The sequence below is a fragment of the Protopterus annectens genome, chromosome 13.part0 (assembly GCF_019279795.1).
Source record: "Protopterus annectens isolate FY-2018-M chromosome 13.part0, PAN1.0, whole genome shotgun sequence".
NCBI classification, from domain to species: Eukaryota; Metazoa; Chordata; order Ceratodontiformes; family Protopteridae; genus Protopterus; species Protopterus annectens.
The window spans coordinates 895,281,665-895,306,971 of NC_056747.1; the positions used below are offsets into that span (position 1 = coordinate 895,281,665).

Here is a 25,307-nt window from a genome sequence, read left to right on the forward strand (position 1 = left end):
TTGCACCCAAGTTTGTCAGCAGAGGCGCCAGAAGCTGTTGAACACTGGGGGGGGGGGGGGGCAGAGGGTGAGAGGGGCACTTAGTGATCTAAAAAGGGTATTTTTAAAAAAACTACCACAACATAGGTTCACTTGGAAGACATTTTAAGCTTAGTCAATTTCCCTTTTGGTGCTTGAATTAATATTTCCTGATTGGTCTTACCTATCCCATGTCTGTTAATTGTATATTAGCCCTAGGGAGAATAAATGTGATCATACTATAGATAATTTGAGGGGACCCATGTAAGGGATGCAGCATTTAGGAACTACCGCTATCTATTAGTGGCATGAGGGGCAATCCTGGAGTACATTTTCTATTACCCATCCTTAGATCCAAGTTGCATTTGAATATGGACAGGGATGAGCTTTGTTTTACTTGAATGGATAGTCTGTTCTGGAACAATGGTAGCCTCTGTGATATATCTCCATCTCTCCACAACATTCAGTTTAAATACTTAGACTATTTCTGATGCCATTTGACTTGCTGACGTTCAGTAGGTCCATCTGTATTAGGTTGGAGGATGCTTTTTATGCCAGACATGTCACTTCTAAGTAGTCTGTAGGATACTGGGTATAGTAATAAATCCTTGAGGTGGTCTATGCAAGACCTATTGTTTAGGACTTTTATCCTTTTAGTGAGGTATCTCTGTGGGTATTCCAACTGTTGCATGGGTTTGGACAGATACGTGCCAAAGTGGGCATTATAAAAATTATTGCCCTAATGAGGGCTTTGTAAAGGGGGACAGTAACATCTCTAGATCCAGTCACAATCAATTTGTTTATAAGCTGTGCAATATAGAAAGACTTTCTTATGACTCTGGACACATATTGGTCAAAAGGTCACTGCAGACACAAGTTCCCAAATGCCAAACAACTGGGTCAGTTCTCAGGGGGCATTGTCAATTTGGCAGTTCCCTGGAGTAGATGACTTCAAAAAGTGTTATGATAATGTATTTATTGGAGTTTAGTTTCAGGTCATGATTCTGGCACCAGTTATTGTTTGGGACAAACCTTCCTGCATGATGGTTAAGTCATTTGGGGATTCAATAACTGCTCCTAGCTTGTAGCCATTTCAAACTTAGTCGGCCAAAGCCCTTTGGTATTTCCTTTTACTTCTGAGATGTATATGCCAAACAGAAAAAGTCTCAGCACCGAACTCTGGGTGGACTCCATTGATGACTGGTCTCTTCCCCTATTTTGATCTCCTGCATCCTGTGAGCAAGCATACATGTATGCATTCTTTGATTCACCTTCCTGATTGCATTAACCTGATTGTATTAAATTATATTCCTTGTATAATACAGCACCACTTGTTAGAATGTGTTTTAAATTTGTAGTTTGGAACAGTCTTTTAGTAAGCAATGAAACAAAAAGTATGAAGCAATAATGACAAAACTACCCATTTCAGAAAATTTCGACCATAAAAGGCCACTCAAATTCTGTCATAATCCACGAATATCAGTAAATATGCAAAATCTTTGCAGAAGTAAGTCATCTAAATAATTCCACATTAAAGGGATCTGTAACTAATGAAGAGGTTGCTGCTAGCAAACAATTTTATATGTCATTGTTTCATCTACAAATAAAGTGCCTGTTGCCCTTGAAGAATATGCTACATAAAAAAAAAATGATATGCTAGTAATTTTGCAATGGGGAATGGATGGCCAACTGATAACAGAAACATAGTTACTAGGTTCTCCTCCAAAGGAGGACATTCATAGGACTGCAGCATCCACTCCCTTTAAAGTACAACACAGTACAGTATCAGCGATCCATATGCATACTGTGGGAGTAGAACCTACAGCCTTCTGCATCAAAAGCAAGTAGACTACCTGTTGTGTTACTAACAATGCAAATGACTTCGCATAAGTAGCACTAAGCTTTTCTTCCCCTGAAGCTCTCAGGTCCTTGTAAAATCCGAATAAAAAATGGCAGCACAATAGCAATCCAACAGTATACCAATGCAGATGAAATAGCATCCAAGTAAAATAAGGAATCCAAGTTTATTGAATAAATAGGTAAGCGCTTTCGGCTGCGACACCAGCCTTCTTCAGACAACCATTTCATTAAAAGAAACTTCTTATATAGTAATCTATGTTCACTAATTACAATCAATTATTCAATGGATGACTGTTTCATTGAATTAAATATAAAATTGTAATTATATAATTATAAATATACATGTTTAAATGCATTTAAATATATGTGTCATAATAAATATCTATATATAATACGTATATAAAACCATATTAAAACAATATTAATATTAATATAAAATGAGTACTATGCATAATTTCCATTGCATAATACTCTATCTATTATAGACCTTAAGTTTTAAAATACTTGCAATAGAAATTGAGTCATTTAGACCCGGAAATTGTGTGGCATTTAAAAGAACCTGCCACCAATATTCTTTGGATTCTAGAATCATTCTTGGAGATGGTCGTACTTGTTCCAATACTATAAACTTAAATTTATGTGTAGGATTTTGTGCCAGATGTCTATATAATGCATTGGTATGTGATTGTTTATTAATTTCATAAATATGCTCATAAATACGCCGTTTTAGTTTTCGTTCTGTTTTGCCTATATAAAAGGCTGAACAGTATGAGCATACTGCCGCATAGACTACACCCATTGTTTTGCAGTTGTGTTTGCTTGTAACGTTAATCTCTGTACCCATAATTGACAAGTGGTCCACTTCTAATATATAAGCACAATATCTGCATGTTACATTTTCTCATGGTTCCTTGAGTTTTCTGTACTACATTGGAGCATGCATTACACCAGTCTTTTAAATTACGGTCCCTCTTATAAGTAATTGAGGGTAGTGCACCTAGCACTTTAGCTAGTTCGGTGTCTCCCATGATGAATGTCCAATTTTTCCTCATAAGATTTATAATGTCTACAGAGTCCTTGATGTATGTTGTTATAAAACCTATATTGCCATACCTATTTGTGTTGGGCTGTGTGCTTAATCATTCCATATTTAGGGATATTTCCCCTTCTTGTGGATATGAAGCAATTGTACTAGTGTTTGCCAATAAGGGCTGATAAAACCCTGTGTTTCTCTTATGTACTACTTCAAAGAATACTATCCACAAATTGTTTGGGATAATCCCTGTTTAGAAACATATCACCAACGTATCGACATTCTTCTATAAAATCATCTGCATCTGTTACCATTCTTGCTGCATGGACCATTTGTCCCTTGATGACTGCTTTCTTAACATGTTTTGGATGATTACTAGTGAAATGCAGAAACCTATTGGAATAGGTTTTCTTCCTATATATGTTGGCCTTTAAACAACCTTGTGCTGAATTTTTTCTCAACAAAACATCCAAATATGAAATACTGTTTCTTCCAACTTCATAAGTAAACTTTAAAAAATCAGTTGAATTATTAATGCATTGCATAAACTCATCTATGATTTCTATGGGACCATTCCAAATAAAAAAGAGATCATCCAAGAAACGACAATACATGTTCACATATTCCATAAAAATGTAACTAAAACAAATAATTATGATCCTACATGGCCATAAATAGATTGGGATACAATGTGCCTACTGGGGAGCCCATTGCTACCCCTTTTATTTGCTTAAAATAGTAACCATCATGGTATAGATAATTATTAGATAAAACCAATTGCAACAAATGTGATAAAGTGTTGATGTCATCCTGAGGGATAACCATTATTTCTGTAAAAAAACAGTGAACCATTCCAGCTCTACATCCAGAGGTATAGATGTAAAAAGGTCTTTTACATCCACAGTAATAAATATAATATTTTCAACGTTTGATATATGTGTCATATTGACCTTTGTAAGAAAATCCCAAGAATCATGACATATGTGTTGTAAATCAAACACTTTTTCTTTCAATTGCATATCTACATATTTAGCCATAAAATATGTTTTTGAGCCCCCAGCATCCACAATTGGACATAAGGGTGGATTCTGTAAGTCCTTGTGAATTTTGGGTGCTCCAAAAATAATTGGTATTCTGGGATTTTGTACATGCATATACGCATGGGCCTCTTTTGTTATTTGCCCCTGCATCAGCATGTCTTCTAAATGATAGTCAATTCTAGCATTGGAAATATTAATTTCATTTAAAGAGGCTTCAATGTATGCATCTTCATACACTATTTGTAGTATAAGCTGGTTGTAATCCATTGCATTCATTATCACCAGTCCACCTCCCTTATCTGGTTGCATAATACATAAGTCACCTCTTGCCTTCAACTCGTTTAACATTTCTTGTTGCTGTGTAGTAATATTACTTATAGGATATTTGGTTTTCTGTTGTTGAAGTTGATTCCTAAAATCAAGTTCACACAATTCTTCAAACAATTTTATCTTAGGATGTAGGGGAGGATTAAAACTGCTAGGAATATGCCTTGGGTTGTTTTGTACAGTTGAAGCATGTTGGAATATAACAGCTAGGTTCATCTTCCTAGTAAACAGCTTCAGTTCTGTTATTAAATCCGTGACTCTTGCTCGCCTCTTGGGTATGAATGTAAAACCTTTGCTGAAAATATTGGCATGTTGAGTGTTTAAAACTACCTGACTATAATTGTAAATGTTATAGTCCCCTGCAGAATTAATAATAAGTTGGTAGGTATTATGTGGAATTTGTTCACCTACCAGTTCTAATTGTAGTTGTTCCGTGAGCGTGAGCCCGTTTTCTGCCTCCTCCATGTGTATGCTGAATTACCCCTCGCCTGATAGCTGCCTTTGTTCCACAGCCTTTCCGATCTGTGTAGGGTACCCTCCTCTAAAGGGATTTGTTGTTGTTTATTTGTGTCCACTTCATTGGGATTTTGCCTGCCATTATTATCTGAAGGAGGAGCTGCTTCTTCCCTTTGCTCACTGTAACGCTGCCCACGTGGTGGTTTAGGGTAGGCTCTTCCATTGGAATAGTCCAACTGATCTCTATGTAGTTTGCGAGTTTTTCTATCTGTAAGCTAATTTACTATGGTTATCAACCTGAGTGAAAACCTCAAGGTATTGATTTTGACAGGCTGCAAATGCTGTCTGCTGTATTATTTTTACATCGAGTGCTTCTATTTGAACATTTAATTCTTCCATTTTATGACCATTGTGTTTGATCAGTATCTCTAACAATTCACACCCCTGCCAGTCAAAGAATTGTAGAAGCTCCTTATGCAATGCACTATTCTCTTTTAATCCCGTTGGATACTTCCAGTATCTTAACCCCTTGGGAACCTGCTGACGCTTAATGCACTCTTTAAAATATACGTTCTCATGCACTAGTTTGTGATAGTTCCATACCAAATCATGAAAATCATCTGTCATTGTAGTAAAATTAGGCATCTGCTTGTCTGTGTCTATAATATTATTTTCTTTTTGATTTAGCCACCGCTGCAGTTCTATGTCATTTTGTAAAGGTTCATCACTGTACATTGTAGTTTGATGTTGCAGTTGAGGTTACCCTGGTGGAATATTGTCCGAACTGTCGACTGCTATCAGCTCTGTTCCGCATAGGGCGAACTGGTTATATTCCTCCTGTATTAGTAATGTTCCCGGACAGTTGCTGTATAAGTTGTGTTAAATTTGGTACTGTGTGCTGAAGTAATTCAAATTCAGCTCTAGTAACCGTCGATACCGCTTCTTGCGAGCTGCCAGTTGCCATAATAAACTAAGAACAATATAGAGCCAACAACTAACAAACTGAATAAAAAATGGCAGCACAATAGCAATCCAACGGTATACCAATGCAGATGAAATAGCATCCAAGTAAAATAAGGAATCCAAGTTTATTGAATAAATAGGTAAGTGCTTTTGGCTGCGACACCAGCCTTCTTTAGACAACCATTACATTAAAAGAAACTTCTTATATAGTAATCTATGTTCACTAATTACAATCAATTATCCAATTATTCAGTGGATGGATTCAATTCAATGGATCCTTGTAAAATCTACTTGACACTCAACTAAATCTCTCAACTTCGCAGCACAAGAAATCTGGAAAAAGCCAACATTTATTTGGGGGAGGCAAAGGCTGAAAACCAGGGACACATTTTAAATATTGCTTGTATAATCTTAGAAAGTTGCTAAAATAAAGTGTTATGTGTTACCATATGTTTCCTGAAAGATAGGAAGACTGAAACTTAATGGGCTGTCATTCTTTAGTGAATTTAGTTCTCGCTGATATGCCAGAAAGCCACAAATTTTAAGAGGAACAGACCAAAAGTATGAGCCAAATATTCTGTGAAAATCTGGACAGTTGAGAGCTATGGACTCCACTCCCTGAATCACAAGTAGTGGTAGGGGTAGAGAATTCAGGCTCTTGTTTGAGCCTGAGTAACACTAACCACCAGGTATACCTAACTGGGCCATTTTACACACACACACACACACACACACACACACACACACACACACACACACACACACACACACACACACATACACCTCCTGCAAATAAAAGAACAAAACTCCCCTTACTGGCATGACTCTGGCAACTCCAACAGAACAGTGGCAGCATAACTCCTGTAACACAGAGCAATAACAGAACAAGAACAGCTAGTTTAATTAGTTTAACTTCCGGGTGCAAATCTATGTGACTGTCAAAACTCCACTTTATTAATTTTTCTCAACAGGTATTGCAGTTGTAAAATTGGCGGGACTCTCCCTCCCCCTGGCTGAATGGTTCCGGCACATATGTTTGTCAGTAACTGATCCACAAATCCAACCCATGCCCAAGAGTACAAAGGTAGTTTATGCTGCTGTCTTGAGTATGGGCTTCCAACCTCCACAGCTAGTCTGGACTGCATGCAGGCACTTATGGAGCGGAGTCTTTGGCCAACCACCTACAGGCCCATCTCACTGCTGTGTCTCTAAACTGGTCTCTCCCAGTGCCCCTTTATCCATAGTAATTGACTTTTACACAAATTATTACAAGCACACATACTTTTCATGGAAGGCTGGCAGAATTCTCCAATTCCCCACAGCTTTTTTTCTTGGCATGGTAGTACTGCTATACAGTGTGTATTTAGGGCCAGAGACCATCACTTACCTGGTTGTTCTCAAATTAGCCAGATATGAAATTATGCCAGTTAATATCTCTTTCTTTGGTAGTAGGCCAGTCAGTCTAATGGGAGGTTTGTGCCAAATACCCGGTTAACCAACACTGTGAATAATGATCACCCTCTTCTCAGGTAAATATAAATAAATACATATCAGTCACAAAAGCTTAAAGGTTAATAAGTGAACTTTACTTTAATAATAAAGGAAACATTTCAAATATAGAATGAAGTATATGTAGGTGGGCACACAGAGAAGTAAAAAGGTAATAAAAATAAAACACAGTACTAGCTCTGACTATTATAAATTAATAATTAGGTCTGACTATTATAAATCAATAATTAGCCCTCACAGATAGGTTCACACAAACATTACCATTTCAACATCTAGCATCTCTTTTTAACCGGCATCATGCTGTTCTTGCAAAAAAAACACATTCCTGAAGTTCTGTCTTTTCCGACTATCTTATGAATACAGTTGATAATCTTGGTAATGTCATGATCTCTATTTGATCCTTTTCAAAACAACATCCATTTGTTTAATGTCAAGTTGGATCAACTTTTAGCATTGTCATCATAGCACTTTGAGCATTTAGCTTTCACTGGGTGTGAAGTCATTTCTTCCTCCATACTCAAAATGTATACTTTTATTTCCATTTTTTCTACTATCGTTGGATTTGCAACACTGTCACTCCACAGTTTGATCATTACACACCTCAAATGACCTACTTTAACTTAATAAAAAGTCCTTTATTTATCCATGATACATGGAATAACTGGAGGAGACAGCCAACCATGTGAAGTACTGCAGGATTTGAGTTACCTAACACCATTACTGCTGCTAGGCATTCATGCTTGTCTTTTGTGATTATAATACAAGTGTTTCAATCTTCAGAGTAGTCTGATTTCTTAGCTTAACATTCTTTATGGAAGGATGGTAAGGGTCTGAATAAAAGAAGATAAATGATTTTTGAACATTTCTGTAAAAGCTTTTAAACTAGTGACATATCATGTTTGGTATATCACAAAATAATCCACACTTTTTTTGTAAATTGCAGGAATGCAGTTTGTGATTACTGTTGTAATATGCTTTGTCAGCTGTTACTGACAAGCATTTAACATGCTCATAAAATTTCCTTTTAATATGAAAATTTTGCAGCAGCCATCATTATATTCTGCAGTTTAGTGTGACTTGTCATTTGCCATGTGTAAAAATGTAGAGTAGTTTGGCTCCATCCATTTTCTCTTGGCTTATTATTATTATTATTATTATTATTATTATTATTATTATTATAGGCATTGTATGGTGCTACAGTCACAAAGACATTCTAGGCCAGTATAACACACCAAAACATTATGGAAACAAAACAGTCTAAATTATTTTTTTTGCTCAAAATATTTTATTTTATTAAGAAATTTACAGAACATAATAAAATGTTAAACACATTTTATAGAGTCTTAAATTTAAATTTAACAGTACTTATTTTAAGTAATTAAAAAAACTATTTACAATATATACTGATTGCCTGAAACTAAAATAAAAGTAAATAATACAAGCTATAACTAAAAAATCATTTTAACAGTCAAGATATTCAGATATGTGATGAAAAAAATTCACTGAGGGCTAATACTTAAACAATGGCTGTTACTAAAGTTATAAGGAACAATTCTAATCTTCTTAGTTGTTTTGTTAATAGCAGTGTCTTTCAACGAGTTAAGAAGTTCTTCACATTTTGGTGTTAAAGATTTCTTCCATTTTCTTGTAATGTTTTTCCTAGCCACATCAAGAATTGTACAAGTTAAATAGGAAAAGTATTTTTTTTTGCATTTCTCATTTCTAAAACATTGATTAATACTAGTTCTTTTGTTATAATGAAAGACTCACACCATAAAGCTTTAAGAAAATCCTGAATCTTTTCTTAGTAATTACATAACATAGGACAGTCATAAAACATATGTGACAGTTAGCATTACAGCATTGCTTACATCTCCAGCATTCAGTTTTACTTTCTTTTTTAAATTTATCAACTCTGATAGGAGTCAGAAAAGCTGTGTGTATAAATTTCTAAGTGAATAATCTCCAGTAAACAGACCAAGACATGTTTCCGACAGAAATTAGAAGTCACTTTCTAGTTTGTTCAGTAAAAGATATTTGGTGTTCTGTTGTGATAAAATTACAGAATTTGTCATTCAAGTTGTTAATATTTTTTGCTATGATTGTTTGCAATCTAGAGATCAAATTGTTAATTTCCTGATGTTTGTGTATAATGTTATTTAAAATTTTAACCAACTCAGGAACTTCCTCTCACAAAGAATTAGACAAGTGAGAGAATTTACTATTAATTAATGTAATAGATAATTGCAAATTAGATGAATCTCTAATATTATTTTTTTAAAGAATTAAAAAAAATATCAAATTTAAATTATAGTTTCTTGGTTTGAATTCCTTATTTCATTTTTTAACAAAAAAAATGTAAAAATAATCTACAAATGCATATACTCTATAAATGGGGAAAAAACAAATTTATTGTTGCTATCAATATTTTGAGGGACTTACAATTAAATCATTAGAATATTTATGCTTAGAATCTAAATGATTGTTTTAAGGGTTTGAAATGCATTAAGTTGTGGCTGATGAATTAAGACTGAGGAAACCAAAGTGATATCCCCTCTAGTAATGTACAGTGCTCTGTGAGCTGCCTTCTAAGTATGGTCTTTGTAACAGTAGTGTCATGTGTGTGTGTGTGTGTGTGTGTGTGTGTGTGTGTGTGTGTGTGTGTGTGTGTGTGTGTGTGTGTGTATATGAGATATAATCTTCCAAGGCAATACATTTCAGTTTTAGTTATGAGGTGTTGTATTTCTTTAAGAGTATCACCTGATAATTTATTTTGACTTTTCTTTCCAGGCAGCCCCTGAAGATTTGTCCCTAGATGTATTACTGGCTATGAGTGAGTCAAAGGTAAAAGAGACCATGAAGAAGTATGGAGCTACTAGTGGGGAGTGCTGTCGTCTCAGTACTGCCCTGTCTTCCTTAAAAAGTGGTAACACATCAGGTAGGGTTTCTTTGTTAACTCATTTCTTCCAGTGCAGGTCTTTTGAGTGTTTACTGTTAACTCCCAAAGGGTGTGGCTTGAGCCTTTAAAAAATAAAGTTATTACCTTACAGTTCAAACAAATATCCATATCTCTGGAACCATAAGTGTTACTAGAAAACTGTAAGTGGCAAACGATTCAGGGTAAATTAATCTTTAGATCAGTGGCATTTATTCAGTTTGATGCTTTAAACTGGATTTTATAAGCCAAAATAAAGGCAGTGAATATTAATTTTGTAATTTTGTTTAAACAGTTTTTAATATCTCCGTAACCATTAAAGCAAGACACACACTGCCAGCAGGATTTTCTTCATACATCTGTGAGCTTTCATACAAGGCTATGCAGTTCTGTGAATGTTGAGTTAATTAGAGATATATGAAAATTATTACAATATAGATCAACAGTATACAAATAATATCCAATATCTCTTTAGCCGCATTAGAGGTCAAATATCAATATGGTTGTGTTTGCCATTGTGTATGTTTTAAGATGAAATCTTCTGATATCTTGTACATAGCTTAGTTTTGGAATTGTTAATGCAAATATGAACAGGCAGTATTTGATGCCTTGAGGCATCAGTAGCAGGTAACTGCAGAAACACCTGGAGGCACATTCGGCAGTAATGAGTTTAATTGTATGTTATTACAAGCATTGCAGTAAAATGTAATACTTTGCTAAAGCAAACTTTTGAGGTTTGATCATCAGCTAAGCATGGCTGCATAATCAGTGTGGACAGGGTTTCCAGAGTAAGTATGTTGTATTATTAAAAATAAAACAAATGGTTCTTCCTGGGCTGTACAATAAAATGATTACAAAACAAACAAACCCACTACAAAGGAGAGCAATCAGACTTTCAAGAATTTTTAGTGATTAATCACTTTCGACTTGGATAGTCTTCTTCTGAATTTAATGCAATCACTATTAGTTAGTGGTGTAGAGGTTTACATTGTCACCTCACAACAAGAGTTTCTCTGGTTCGATTCTTGGCTGGGGTGCCTTCTGTGCAGACTCTGTATGTCCTCCTTGCATTCGCGTGGGTTTCCTCCGGGTGCTATGATTTCCTCCCACATTCCAAAGACATGCATCCGGAGTGTTTATCCCCGGGCCTGCACTGAAAATAGACTGTCCTAGTTGGACTTTCCTGGTCAACAAATGTTAAATAAAATAAATAAAGAAATAAATAATTGTTGAACCAATAACACAATACTGTTAATTAAACAAAAAAATACAACATGATTATAATGAGAAATTTGAATTTCATTTGTTCAAATGACAATTTCTGTTTAATACTACTTTACAGTTTACACTGTTATTTAAACCTGGCAATGTATATGCATTCAACAACACTTGCCACTTAAGTTTCCTATATTCTAATTCTCCCTGTTTGTCACCATTGAAATCACTAAGTATATAATCTATAGCAATAAATAGAAACTTTTTTAAATTGCTTGCATTTCACAGAATGTTTTGCAGTAGCAATGCCAATATTCTTAATTGTAACTGGATAATGATCAAACATATGCTTTTTAAATTCTCTGTCTGCCCTATGAGTCATTCTACATAGGAAAAAAATTCTGCTGGCTAAACTACATATTTTGATGCACAAGTGAAAAATCCAAGTACTATATATGTTTTTTTGTTTCCCTATTGCTAAAATATGGACTTTCTTTAATGTATACACACAGTACAATTTTGACACTTAAAAGTCCCCTTCTTAATATTTTCAGTTGGATAATTCTCCTTTTCTAGAATATTTTTTGTTACTTACCCTTCTTATTAATAAATAATGGCTTTGAACTGAGAACTTTTGCAAGGTCCATATTGACATTAAATATCGTCCAGTTTCTTTGAATGGCCATCTTGATAGCCTCACTGTCCAAATAGGAAAAACATATAGCGTGCCTGGATTTTTCATTTGCACATCAAAATATGTAGTTTACCTAGTGGAATGTCTGTCCTGTGAGGCATTCTACATAGGAAAAACTAACAAAGAATTAAAAAATGTGAACATCATTATGCAGTTAAAATTAAGAATATGGACAGTGCCGTAGCAAAACATTCTGTGAAACGTAAGCAATTTAAAAAGTTTCTATTTATTGTTATAGATTATGTACTGTATGATTTCAGTGGTGACAGAGGAAGATTACCTCTCAATTGTCCCTGATTTTGACTAAAATTTTAGCTCTGTCCCTCATAATCCCTCATAAAACTGGTGACTTTTAGAAGAAAGTTGGTGATGTACACTTAATGAATAATAACAATAATTAAGAGTTGTAGGCTTCTTTTACTTCAGAAAATGTACATTAAATCATATGCTATGATTCTGTGAATGTCTCAAGTTAATAGCAGAAATATTTTGTGGCCCTGATTCTGTTGAAATGTGTCCCTGATTGGTTGAAAGCTATATAGGGAACTTGTGTGGCAAGTGTTGCTGAATGCATAGACATTGCCAGCTTTAAATAGTGTAAATTATAAAATAGTGTTAAATATAAATTGTCAGTTGAACAAATGTAAATAAATACATTTTAGATTTTACATTTCTTACTGTTTTTTTTAGAAAAAGTTTCTGTTAGTGATGTGGTTAATAGAATTTTTTTAAAGAAAAGCATTTCATGAATTCACATTTCTGATGATAATTATGTTGTATTTTGTGGTTTAATTAACAGTCTTGTGTTATTGGTTTAACAATTAACAGAGATTGACAAAAAGTGTTAAATTTAACAGAATGAAAATTATTCAGAAGAAGACTATCAAAGTCAAAAGCGCTTAATCATTAAAAATTCTTGAAAGTCTGCTTGCTCTCTCTTGTAGTGGATAGCCACAAAGGAGTAAAAGCCGTAACTTGAAAATGTAGAATGATGAAAAGCAGCTTCTGTAGAACAACAAACTGCACTTTATTCCATAATGCAATACAGTATTCAGTAAGCTGTTTTGTCTTGTTCTACAAGACTTCTTCAGACTGAATAAACTTACAATTCAAGTACACTAAATACTTGTAAGATCACATTAATAAATTAACCAATTAATGTGTTAACCCTTTCTTTTTTAGATACGCTGTAAACTCTTCTCTATTATTCAGGCCAGGTGGATAACAGGCATTTAACTTAACCTGCCACAAATACCGTCTCCAGCTTAATTCATCCTCTGCATCAAATGTCCTTTCATAATTTTTTGTTTGATCTAAGACTATACATTTAAAATTGACCTTGCACTTATTAATCTTATAATGTTTGCCAAGTGCATTCCTTTCATCATATTTTAATATTGCATATTTGTGCTCATGCATTCTTCTGTACAACTCCTTTGTAGTAAGTTGGCTTGTTTTATAAGTATGTAGTACTGCTAGATATGAGAGGTTGAGGTTATGCTGTGGTCCTAACAAGTCCATCTTTCACAGTATAATCAGTCTCTTGTGGAGATGGTCTAGATATGAGAGGTTCAGGTTATGCTGTGGTCCTAACAAGTCCATCTTTCACAGTATAATCAGTCTCTTGTGGAGATGGTCTTTAAGTTTGTTATAATGACTCCTTCATTCAGTGAAAAAGTAACTTAACTTGTAACTTCAATCTACTGCAGATAAGATCAGTGAATGGAACTAGTATGTTGAGTAGATGAGGTGTGTGGACATGAGGGACTGATGCAGTACAAGTACTTGCTGTCCATGCTGATGCATGTTTAACTACTCAATTTCTTGGTATAGCATAATATAGTGTCTTCTGAATGACTAGAGCCAATTTGTAAGGTAGATTACCTGAAACTTTCAGCAGTTTTTTCATATGAGTTACTGTGTGAGAAATGTGGTAGAAAATGAGCAGCCAACTCCACATTATATTATACTATACTGTTTTCCTATCTCTGAGGAAAACTACAATTCTTAGAAGAATACAATGGAACATAGAGCTGATATGATAAATCCAAGATTTTACAGTTATTCAAGCTTTTGCAGTAATGCAAGTCCCTTGGCACAAAAATAAACTCCTTTATTTTTGCAGGAGTTTATTATCCCCTGATGAAGGGCTTCTGTTAGTCAGAAAACTGGAGTGACTGTAAAGCTTTGGTTGAGCCAATGAAAGGTATCAAATCACTTGTGTTCCACTGGTTTTTGTTTGTGTACTATTGACTGTTCTACCTTTTTTTTTTGAGAATACTGAAATTTAGATTGGCCTTGAGGTTTATTTTATGCATTTCTTCTTACTCTGCTGACTAAAGCTGCATTTGTAAAACAATTGTAAAAAGCAAATAAATCACCGATAAAATGGTACATATCGTTACTACTTCCAGAGATTGTTATGAAGCACTCTGAGCCTGGTTTAGTATTTCTTTTTTGGTTTGGTATTTCTTATATTTATTTCCATTTAGTAATCAGTAGGTCTGTTCATAAATGACCTGATTCATTTCCGAGAGGCATGCTCCTTAGGACTCACAGTGAATATATTATGGCTTCTTTTCTGCTTCTGAAAAGTCTTTTTTTTTTCTTTGTAGCACTATGCTTGGTACATGTATTTCTGTTTTATTTGTTAAACTGTGGAGTATAGAAATGTATTGGCCAGGACTGGCTTGTAATGAATAATACCTTGTAATGATAAGTTGCTTTAGAGAGAGCTACATGCCAAATTCCTGCTATGAAACACAGCATGTATGTGTCTTCTGTAGATTGCTATTTTTCATTCTGCGAACCAATGTACCTGCCTTACACGAACATTTATACCTACTGCAGAATGAAGAGTTAGTCAGGTTTTACAGCCAGTTTACGTCCATCCTTCCTAAAGTTTATATGTCAGATGTACAACTAGCCAGATGATAAACTGAATTCTGATGTATTGTATCTTATGTGTTCATACATTCATAGATTCATGGATTAGTACTGGTGTAACTGCACTTGTGTGCCATTTTAAGCCTAGCCAATTACCCCATATGATAATCAAACCCTGCACCTTGTGTCTGTAAGGTAAACACCTTAACCATTATGTTAACCTCCCACCTTCTGACTGTGGAAGAGTTGCAGACTGGGTGGTATGAGCTTCAAGCTTAGCATCTGTGTGGCTTCCATTTTAAGTAGATTTTTTTTGGGGGGGGGCTATACAGGACATATAAGTGATGCTTAAGTCTGTGTGAACTTACTTTTGTAGTCTTTCACATTAAGGGAAAGAATTCTTGCTACTTGTTGGTTATTACTTCAGGGGTATTGTCTAGGGATTATTGCTGTCATTCTTATGTTATGAAGTATCATCAACATAATTTTAAGCAAAGATGTAGTTACTTTCATGTTATATTAACATTGTTATGACCACCTCTGTCTGTGCATGGTGTGGTATCCCCTCCTTCAGACCATGTTGCTTCCTTCCTTGCCTTCAGTTTTTCCTCCCAAAATACTGTTGTATGTGATGCTGTTACATGCACAGATGGACGTGCCCATTTATATGGATCAGCTTCCATAGTGCAACCCCTTCTTCAAATATAGCCCACCCTGTGCATTGCATGCTTCTAGAAAACATACCTTTTCAGTACTGGTAAAAAAAACTGTTGAAATGACAGGCCAGCCTGACATGCAAAAAATCATTAATAAAAAATGTAATTTAATTAAATAAAAACATGATAAATATACCAGAGTGTTTTCTAAAATTTTATTTCTAGTACACCTTAGTGCCCAAAATAAAAGCATTCCCTAAAGAGTGTACACCTTGATGTACATAGCTAGACCAAATGCTGTAGTTTGTGTAAAGCTTACCCATCTAAGCATTAGCCTACCATGTCATCAGTTGTACAGACTCACCTGTAGGCACATCACATTTAATTCTTGAAAAGACATGATCATGTGCAGTGTTTGGGGGGTGTTTGAATTCTATAGTCCTCAGTGCAGTGTGCCATGCTGCTGATTATTGCATTACATTAAGAATTAGTGTGTGACTGTGAGTCTTCTCTGTATATGTCTTGAATGGCTGAATATCATACAGAAGTTATCACCTGCCTGTTAAAGAAATTGTTGATTAAGATTGTTTTCTTTAGGCAGGGACTTACAGAGGTTGTGGTATCAATATACAGCATTGTGTGCTTATGTCTTACTGAGAAGTATATATTCTTAGTTGATTTTCTTGTTTTCTAAGACCATCTCTCAATCAAGATATTGATGATAGTGCCCATCTTATGAAAGGCATCCTGTCATGTAACAGGAAGCAGTCAGGATATGGAATTGGCTCCCCAACAAGGAAAAGATGGCTTTAAGATAGCTAGCTACGAAAATAAAATTGCCACTAATTCCAAGGACATCCACAAAGCATTCTATAGCTATGTCAAGAATCTCAATGGCAACACCCAGATCTACTCTGAGTTACAGCACAAAGGCACGAAAATTACAGATTCAACTGATATTGCCAACATCCTGGCAGATAGGTTCAGTGCTAACTTTACCCCCCTCACCCCCTAAAGGGCCCATATCTATACAGGAAGAATGCAGAGTCCCTGTAATCACAACTACGCAGGTGAAAGCTGCACTCTCTAAAGCCAAAAACACAGCATCCATGGGACCGGACAACATCCCAGGCTGCGTTTTACACGAACTTCAGAATGAACTGGCTCCCCACTTAAGCACCATGTTCAATAATAGCTTTGCATCAGGCTTTGTGCCCACTGAATGGCGCACAGCAACAGTTATCCCACTCCACAAAGGGGGAGCAACCACTGATTCTGGGAACTATAGACCTATTAGCCTGGCGAACCTGGTCTGCAAAGCCATGGAACGTATCATCATGGAACTCATAAACAAAGACATTGGTAACCTCCAAACTCTGGATCCCACCCAGTTCGGGTTTGTGAAAGGCAGATCATGCCTCCTGAACCTGATCAACTTCTTTGAGGCAGTCACCAAAGCCATAGATGAGGATAAGGTGGTTCATACAGCCTATCTTGACCTCGCCAAGGCTTTCGACACCATCCCCCAGTCTGGAATTATAGCTAAACTCAATAAACTAGGCATAAATCCCTACGTCACAAGATGGGTTGCCAACTGGCTCACTGACAGAACCCACACTGTAAAAGTTGCAGACTCCAAATCTGACCTCAAACCAGTGACAAGTGGAGTACCACAGGGTTCCGTCCTGGGGCCACTCCTGTTTGGTATCTACTTCTCTGAAGTACAGGCTAACACAGAAGGCCTCTGGCTAACTAAGTTCGCAGATGACTGCAAACTAGGAGCCATAGTCAAGTCCCCAAATGATGTGAACATCCTACAGAAGGGCCTCTCTGAGACAGATGCCTGGTGTCAGAGCCATGGCCTCAAGCTCAATGCCAAAAAGTGCAGTGTCATCCCCTTTGGTAAAACTCTGTACCCATGAACTACCACATAGGCAGCAATCTACTTAACACCGAATGCGTGATAAGAGACCTTGGGACCCAGGTGGACAGTAGTCTCTCCTTTGATAGTCATATTGCCACAGTAGTCAGGAAGTCCTTCTACGTGGCACACCTCATCATAAAAGGGTTCTCATCCAGGAAAAAAGAGGTCATCGTTCCCCTCTACTCAACACTCATTAGACCCATTATAGAGTACACCGCCCCTTTTGGAATGTACCTCACAAGACATCTGCAGCAGCTGGAAAGGCCACAGAAGTACCTCACAGAGGATTTATGGACTCAAACAAATGCCCTACACTGACCGCCTCAAAAAACTCCAGCTTTACTCCGTAGCATATCGCTTACTCAGAGGTGATCTCTGCCTAAAATATAAATCTATGTCAAACCCAGAGCTGTTAGACATGCTACACCTTAAGAAATCCCAATCCCTCCGAGCTACACGCCCTAGGGACCCAAACCTTGTCACCACAATAAACAGGCATGCTGGAGGGATGTATTCCTATCCCAGAGACTTCCCATACTCTGGAACAGGCTACCCATCTATGTCAAGCAAAGTTCTTCATTAGCACTCTTCAAGAAAAATCTTGATGAGTGGATGGGAAATAGGAAATACACCCTGGGGATCACTTCTGTGTCTCTGCTCGACAGTGGCACAGGAAAATAACTTTCTTGGGTGGTGTAAGCCAGGGAACCTTGTTGGCTAGGCTTGCATAGGCCCTTGGGCCGATAGCCTAGTACCTACCTATGAACCTATAAACATAACTATATTGTTTTGCAGAACAGTAGTCAGAGTGTAAAATGAATGGCGTATTAAGCTAATTCCGTAGGCTAGGACCTGTTAACAGGATGTTGCTATGAAAAAAAATAGCCGAATACCTTGCATTGTGTGATCTAACAGTGCCAGTCTTGCTGTTTTGCCAAGTATGGTAGCAGGCTTCTTTTTTTGACAGTATTTTACTCTACCTAATCACAAGATGTGTAGAATTGCAAAGCATAACTTTCTGTGCACGTGCTACTTTACAGATCGTCTTCATGCTCTGTTTCTTTAAAAAAATTCTGATATATAACATATAATCTTTATTTTATTAGTTATGGAGCTGGGGCTCCTCAACCCACTACTGCTGTCGAATTTTGAAAGGATTTATGGGACATTGGAAGGTATAGAGGGTGCCAGCACTCCTTACTAATTAAACAAATGATAATGACTATATAAATTAATTTTCAGTGTAGTAACTGCTTCTTGAAATGTCTTTGAAGCCTGCTCAAGTATCATGTTTGAGTGAATGAGCAGACTGTAGTGAAAGTTGCAGTCTGTTTGTATTTTTTGTTGAATCAGTGTTACCGTGGATAAAATAGAATGGGCTATTGATGATATTTGGAAGGTTATTTGTGGTTGTTTGTTTGCTAGCATAATATAGATTTGCTGTACCTTTACTGTACCAGTATTTTGCTTTTCCTTATCCTGGGCTTTTCTCCTTTTGTTCCCTCTGAGAATGGTATTTGACTGATCAAGTTAACAAAATATACATTACTAAGTTAGTAATACAGTGAGGGCTTCATAAACACTTTAAGACTGTGAGCAGTGTTTTACTGTACCTCTCCTCCCCTCCCCTTTAATGATTCCATGTCACTGGTGGAAGATTCCTGGAAATGTCTTGATTTACACTATGGAAATTAAGGGAATATCCATAGTAAAACATTGTTCTTTTTTAAAGAGCAGGCAGTGCACCCAATTTAAAATATATAATGTTCCCTTCATTGATATTGACCATTCTGACCTTGGAGGACAAGCATTTCAGTACGATTAAGTCCAGTGTTATTAACAGGTTGGTAACCTCCTTTCATAAAGAATCTCTTTGATACAGAAGTTGAACAAGTTCATTGGTTGCTGCACATTTCTGTTCCAACAACCTGAAATATAACTATGTTATCAGAAGATCATAATATCTGTTCATCTAAGGCAATGGTTGCTAGCCAGAATTACCAGAAAGCTAGAGATTGGGTCAGTAAGAGTCCATTCAGCAACTTCTGTTGTCCTAGTCTAAGTGAAGATTGGTCAATGGTCAGATGTGAATGCCTGCCTCAGCTTCACATAAGGCTGTATTAAGAATTCAGTAGCCTGCAGTCATTTCAGATAGATGACTGTCAGAAATGATGCACTTTGTTTTGCCATGCGTAACAGTTTGTTATAAATTCTTAAGATGTTGTCATGCACATGTTCAACCTTAGAAAATATGTCACTCTTCTTAAAAAAAGAACCATATTCCATATATTGGAACCAGGGCAACCAGCAACTTGCAACTGAGTATTTCCTATTCCTCAGGCAGTTCAGAGTTTATGTGGAAGTGGGGGCTGGGCACAGTATTGATCCAAATAATTTTGATAGGTCACTGGGAATGTGCTGTTTGCTTGCCAGTGTGAGCCAAATGGTTACCTCCTAAAACTGAGAATTTGGGCTCTCTGGTCCACTAGAACAGTATTCAGTATTTCAGTTCATACATATCTTTTGGCAGTACCTACTGATAGCAATTTTCTTGTGATACCAGCAAGTCGTATCCAGGGACATCAATTTAATGAAGTTCCATTTTCATGAGATGAAATTTGAGAATTATAGCCAAGATTTTTAAGTGCCATTTCCAGTCATTACCATTATTACATTATAATTTTAGTGTAGATATGCACACACACACACACACACACACACACACACACACACACACACACACACACACACACACACACACACACACACACACACACACACACACCAGATACACTGTCTCTTTGCCATTCAGCTGGTGAAGTATGTCTGTGTGGTTAGTAATTCAAGGTTGGGAAAAGGCTTGGCCAATTTTAGGGCCATCTGGGAGAGGGGGACAGGAGAGAGCACCTGAGGGCCAGCTTTCCCATCTGGGATGGTAGAGAGAACTGCTGCTTATGAGATTTCTGGTAGAGACCAGAGACTTTGCAGCCCAGCAGTTAGAGAGGAATTACTGACATGATGAGATCATTACATGTTGCCTCGCCATGACAGGGATCGTGATAGACTACTGCTGCAGGATGATGACTCCTGACTTCCTCTGTGTGTCTCCCCATTAGGGTCCTGAGTCCCTGACTCCTAGGACTTTAATTGCAAGCACAATTCCCTGCAAAGTTGAGGGGGGGGCGCTGCCCTTGAAAGGAATGTTCTTGTAGTGTCTGGTAAGGAGCTGTTGAATTACTGAACGGAGCTAAGAGGGTTACAGGAATGTAACTGAAGGGACAGTGGCAGAGTCAGGGGAAGAAACTGAGAGAAAAAAATTAAATACATTTTGGGTACAGACACTTGATAAAGGAACTGACAACTTTGTAAGTAGCAGGTTGTGGTGAGTGACTGCTGTGATTTAAAATGTCAGATTCCATGAAAATCATTTTTTTCTGATATTCAGACCAGATTTGTGGTTTTCTGTTATTTTAGCTGGAGAAATGGTAAGTCAGTGTTCCTGGTTATGCCTGGATGAGTGACTTGCTTTAACTGTTGATATCATGTGAATGTTGGTGGAATGAATCCTGTGCCAGACCTCTTAGATATGCCCACTCTCTAGCATTCTTATTAGCATGACAGAGTAAAACTAATTGTGCAACCATCCCCTTTAACATAGATGACATCAGCTTAATATGAACCCCTTTGGTTTGATCACCTGAGCTTATAAATTAGTCTGTGGGTTTTTTATCTGAAGAAGTTTACTCAAAGAAACAAAAATCGCTAATCAATTATACATTTATTTTGTCAAGTAGAGCTGTGCTTCTCTGCCCTTTCAGCTCCTGTGTGCTTTGAGTTTGTTTACATTTGAATAATAAAGAGACCACTATGCATTTCTCAGTTTTTCCTGCAAACATCTTCACTCAAACACTGGGACTTTGGGAGAGTATGCATGCACAGTTCTTAATAGATGTCTCGTCTTCCCTGTTCACTCCATGTTATAAGGATAGAAATTTGATAAAAAGTGACAACTAACCCAGCTCTGCTGGTGTAGAGATAGAAAGGCCTGACTGATTAGTGACTTGGGAAGCTGTAAGATTTAGTATGGGAGATAGCCTGTAGGACAGGGGTAGATTTCCTTAAACTGGATGACAGTACCTGCACTAGGTGTAGCTCTTCCCAACAATAGTAGAATGGCTGGGTGCGTGCCTTTCTTACTCATTAAAGTAAATGATTAGAGAAGTCACTAACATGGCCAAGTGAAAGTTAAGAACTCTGTCCACACAACCGCAGACTGGCCAGCTCAAAACTTCCAATTCTCAAGTCTAAGGGGTTGAGCTGTTTAGGCTGTTGCTCCAAATAGGGAACTAATGCATTGAAGGGAGGACACTGTGTCTGGGGAATGAGTGAACCTGACTTGCATCTAGCAGAAGACATTTGAGTCGATTGAGAGCAAGCAGGGGAGTCATTGGGCAGTTCGTGTGGGTGGAGGAGAAGGTTAAAAAAGTGTCAGCTAAAGTTATTTGACATAAAATTGAGGACGTTGCAGCATTAAAGAATAATTTTCATGATGATGGCAATGCGATAGAGGAAACTTGAAGATGAGGTTGTTTTGCAGGAGAGGGATAATGAAGAGGAACTGTGGCCCGGTAATGGTGCAGAATATACTATGGTGATAAAGAGGTTGTCAACAAGGAATATTAGTGTTGTCCTTGAAGGAATAATTAATACATTTCAAGCTTTTGGGTGGTCATTTACAGAGTTATATCAAACAGATGGAGTCATGCAACATGAATGATGATGATTTGGTAAAGGAGCAACACAGTACTTTTGATGATAGCACTGAGAAAGTCCTCCAGGAAAAGTCTGATATCCAGCCTTAAAGGTGTTGTGTTGTTTGAAAGGAAGTTTGACACTTTTTCTGTGTCAGACTGTAACAAAACTGTGAGCTGCCGTTAAACCTTATAAAGCTTGCAGCAGGAAAACAAAAGTATATGATAGAATCTGCAATGTGCATTTTTCAGTGACATGGTGCTATGAGAAGCAGAGTCCTTCCTCTCTATGTTGTTGCGTCTTTCGGCTTTTCCCAGTTAGGGGTCGCCACAGCGGAACTCCGGTCCGCTAATGATTGGCAGTAGATTTTTTTACGTGCTGAGTTGCCGGCCCTGATGCACAACCTTCAACGAAGGTACGCCCATTCACGCATGTCTCCACACAGAAGACGCTCTAACTGAGAATCGAACAGGACAACGTCTTACTGTGAGGCGACAAAGCTACCACAGCACCACCACTGCAGTTAGAGTCCTTTTTCTCTATACAGTTAATAAAATGGGTACAATGCATGTAAATGAAGTTTGTATTTACCTTCTGCTGGGAAATATAGTGATTAAACATATATGAAACGTATAAAACATGAAACAGAAACTGTAATTGTTCTTCCCTGTGATTGCAAGATCTGTGAATAGTTCTAGTTCAGGAAGCTAAAAGATGTAAAACTGCAAATGTAGCAAATTCTGTAAGGAGAGAGCTATTTTAGTAGGTAAATGTGACACACTGCCTAATTGACTCCATGGTTTCTGTATAGGTTTATGGGTTTATACTAGGCCAGTGACCTCTGAGGCTTTTGAAAGCCTAGCCATGCAACCCAAATATCACCCACCAGTTTGATTTATATTTAATTCATAGGGTGTGATTTACTGACTGCCTCTGTCCATCAGATACATAGGAGCCAGACTGGGGTGAATTTCTGTTTACCCATTCATTGGCCCAAGTTGTGCTTAAATATGGATAAGAAGGAACTCTACTTCCCATGGATGGGGAGCTTGTTCCAGAGAATGGGAATTCTCTGAGAAACATATCTGTCTCTCCAACATGTCCTATTTATGTTGCAAGAAAAATTTAGGTCTTTTAATCTAATAGTTCTGATGCTGTTTGTTTTGCACATGTGCAAAAGATTCATCAAAATAGGGTCCAGGGATGCCTTGTATGCCAGGCAAACATTGCCTCTCAGAAGTCTGTATGGTACTGAGTAAAGAGACAGGGCTTTGAGGCAATCAGCATAAGACATTGTGTTTACTCCCTTATATTCTTTTTGCAAGGAACATTTGTGGATGTTCCATTTGCTACATGTCTGCTCAGGGGCATATGTTTGATGGGCCTGATGAAGGCCTAGTACAGTGGTATGATGACCTGTCTGGACCTAGATGTTATACCCTTGCTTGTAAGTTGAGCCAGCATAGAAGGATTTTCTTACTACCTTGGACACATGTTGATTGAGGGCTAGGTTGCTATCTACATGATTTCCCAGATATTTGTCTAGTGAATCAACTTTTAAGGGTGTTTTATTGATGGGCATAGTTACCCTGGTGGCAGACATCCCAAAAGGTACTGTAATGCATTTCTTGGTTTTGAGTTTTAAGCCATGACTTTGGCTTCCAGTGTTTGTAATAGATGTTCCTGAAGGGTGTTCTCATCTTGGGAGAGATTCAGTGATTGCTCCCAATTTGCAATCATCTGTGAACTTGATTAGCCAGAGGCTTTTCACATTGGCCTTGATAGATGACAAGTAGATGCCAAAAATGAGTGGGCCTAGCACAGAGCCTTGGGGGAGTCCACTGGTGACCAACCTCTTTGCGGAGGTGAACTCACCGCTTCTAGCTTCTAGGGTCCTATCAGTGAGCTATCTATCCAGTATGTTGTATAGGAGTTTAGACCTAGTTCAATACATTTGTTGACAATGTCCCAGTGGGTTATTGTTTCAAATGTCTTAGCCAGATCAAGGTAGGCGGTATGCACAGTTTTCCCCTCATCCATTAACTTAATGAATCTGTTGGACTTCTCTGAAAAAGTCACTAAGCATGACCTTCTTTTGACAAAGTCAGACAGGGATGGATCTGGTGTTTGGAGGTCTGCTATATCCTTGATAATTTCCATGATAATTCTTTCCATGGCTTTGCAAACACGACCAGTCAAACAAATGGGTCTGTAGTTTCTAGGATCTGTTGAAGGTCCTCCCTTATGAAAGGGGGATGACCATCACAATCCTACATTAACGTGGCACAAAACCTGTTTTAAGACTACAGTTAAATAGTGACTCCAGGGTTCCTGATAAGTCATATTTTAGATTAATCAGGAAGCATCCTGAGATGTTATCAGGGCCAACTGAGACTGTGTCCGTAGCTTTAGTGAGTGCAGCCAGTACATGCCCCCTATTTATAGTTGGAGACGTTATGTTTGAGGGTATTACTGGGGGGATGGTTGGGGATGAAAGGGGGTAAGGTTGGATCTGATTTTGTCTGCTAAAAGTTTTGTTGTATCACCAGGCTCGGTGAAAGTGGCACCATTAACCACCAATTTAGCACCTTGAGGTTTCTGAATTAGTTGTAGAAGGCCTTTTGGTTATCTTTCAGCTTGGAGGATATCTTAACATCAAAGTTGGCTTTACTTGACCTAATTAGCTCTCTTAGTTACCTATTTACTTTGACAGAGTTTATATCTTTATGGGAATTACCCTTCCTGATTTTTGCCATAATTTTTCCTTTTGTTGTATATCCAGTTTAATTTGAGATACCACCAGGACGATTTGCTTCTGGGGCTATTTCTAGGCTTACTTCTAGTTGGTACAGCAGCCTTGATGCAGCCATTGATATGGTTGTACAGAGTTTCTGAGAGCAATTCAGCATAGGCTGGCGTGTTCTATGGGTTTGCAGGGCCAATGAATTTTGACAAGCCAGCACTTAATAACAAGTAATTTTCTAACTGTTACTGGTTTTGATGGGATTATGGAGTTGATTCTGATTTCAAAGGAGACCG

At 37.3% G+C, this 25,307-nt stretch overlaps 1 protein-coding gene across 7 annotated transcripts in view; it reads left to right on the plus strand.

The window, feature by feature from the left end:
* Window positions 1–25,307, plus strand: part of KSR1 (kinase suppressor of ras 1) — a 1,687,803-nt gene that overhangs the window by 822,516 nt on the left and 839,980 nt on the right. For all 7 annotated transcript variants that reach the window (XM_044054644.1, XM_044054643.1, XM_044054646.1 and 4 more), the window contains exon 3: window positions 9,997–10,144. In XM_044054644.1, the coding sequence (XP_043910579.1) occupies window positions 9,997–10,144 (148 nt within the window). The remainder of the gene's footprint in view (window positions 1–9,996; window positions 10,145–25,307) is intronic.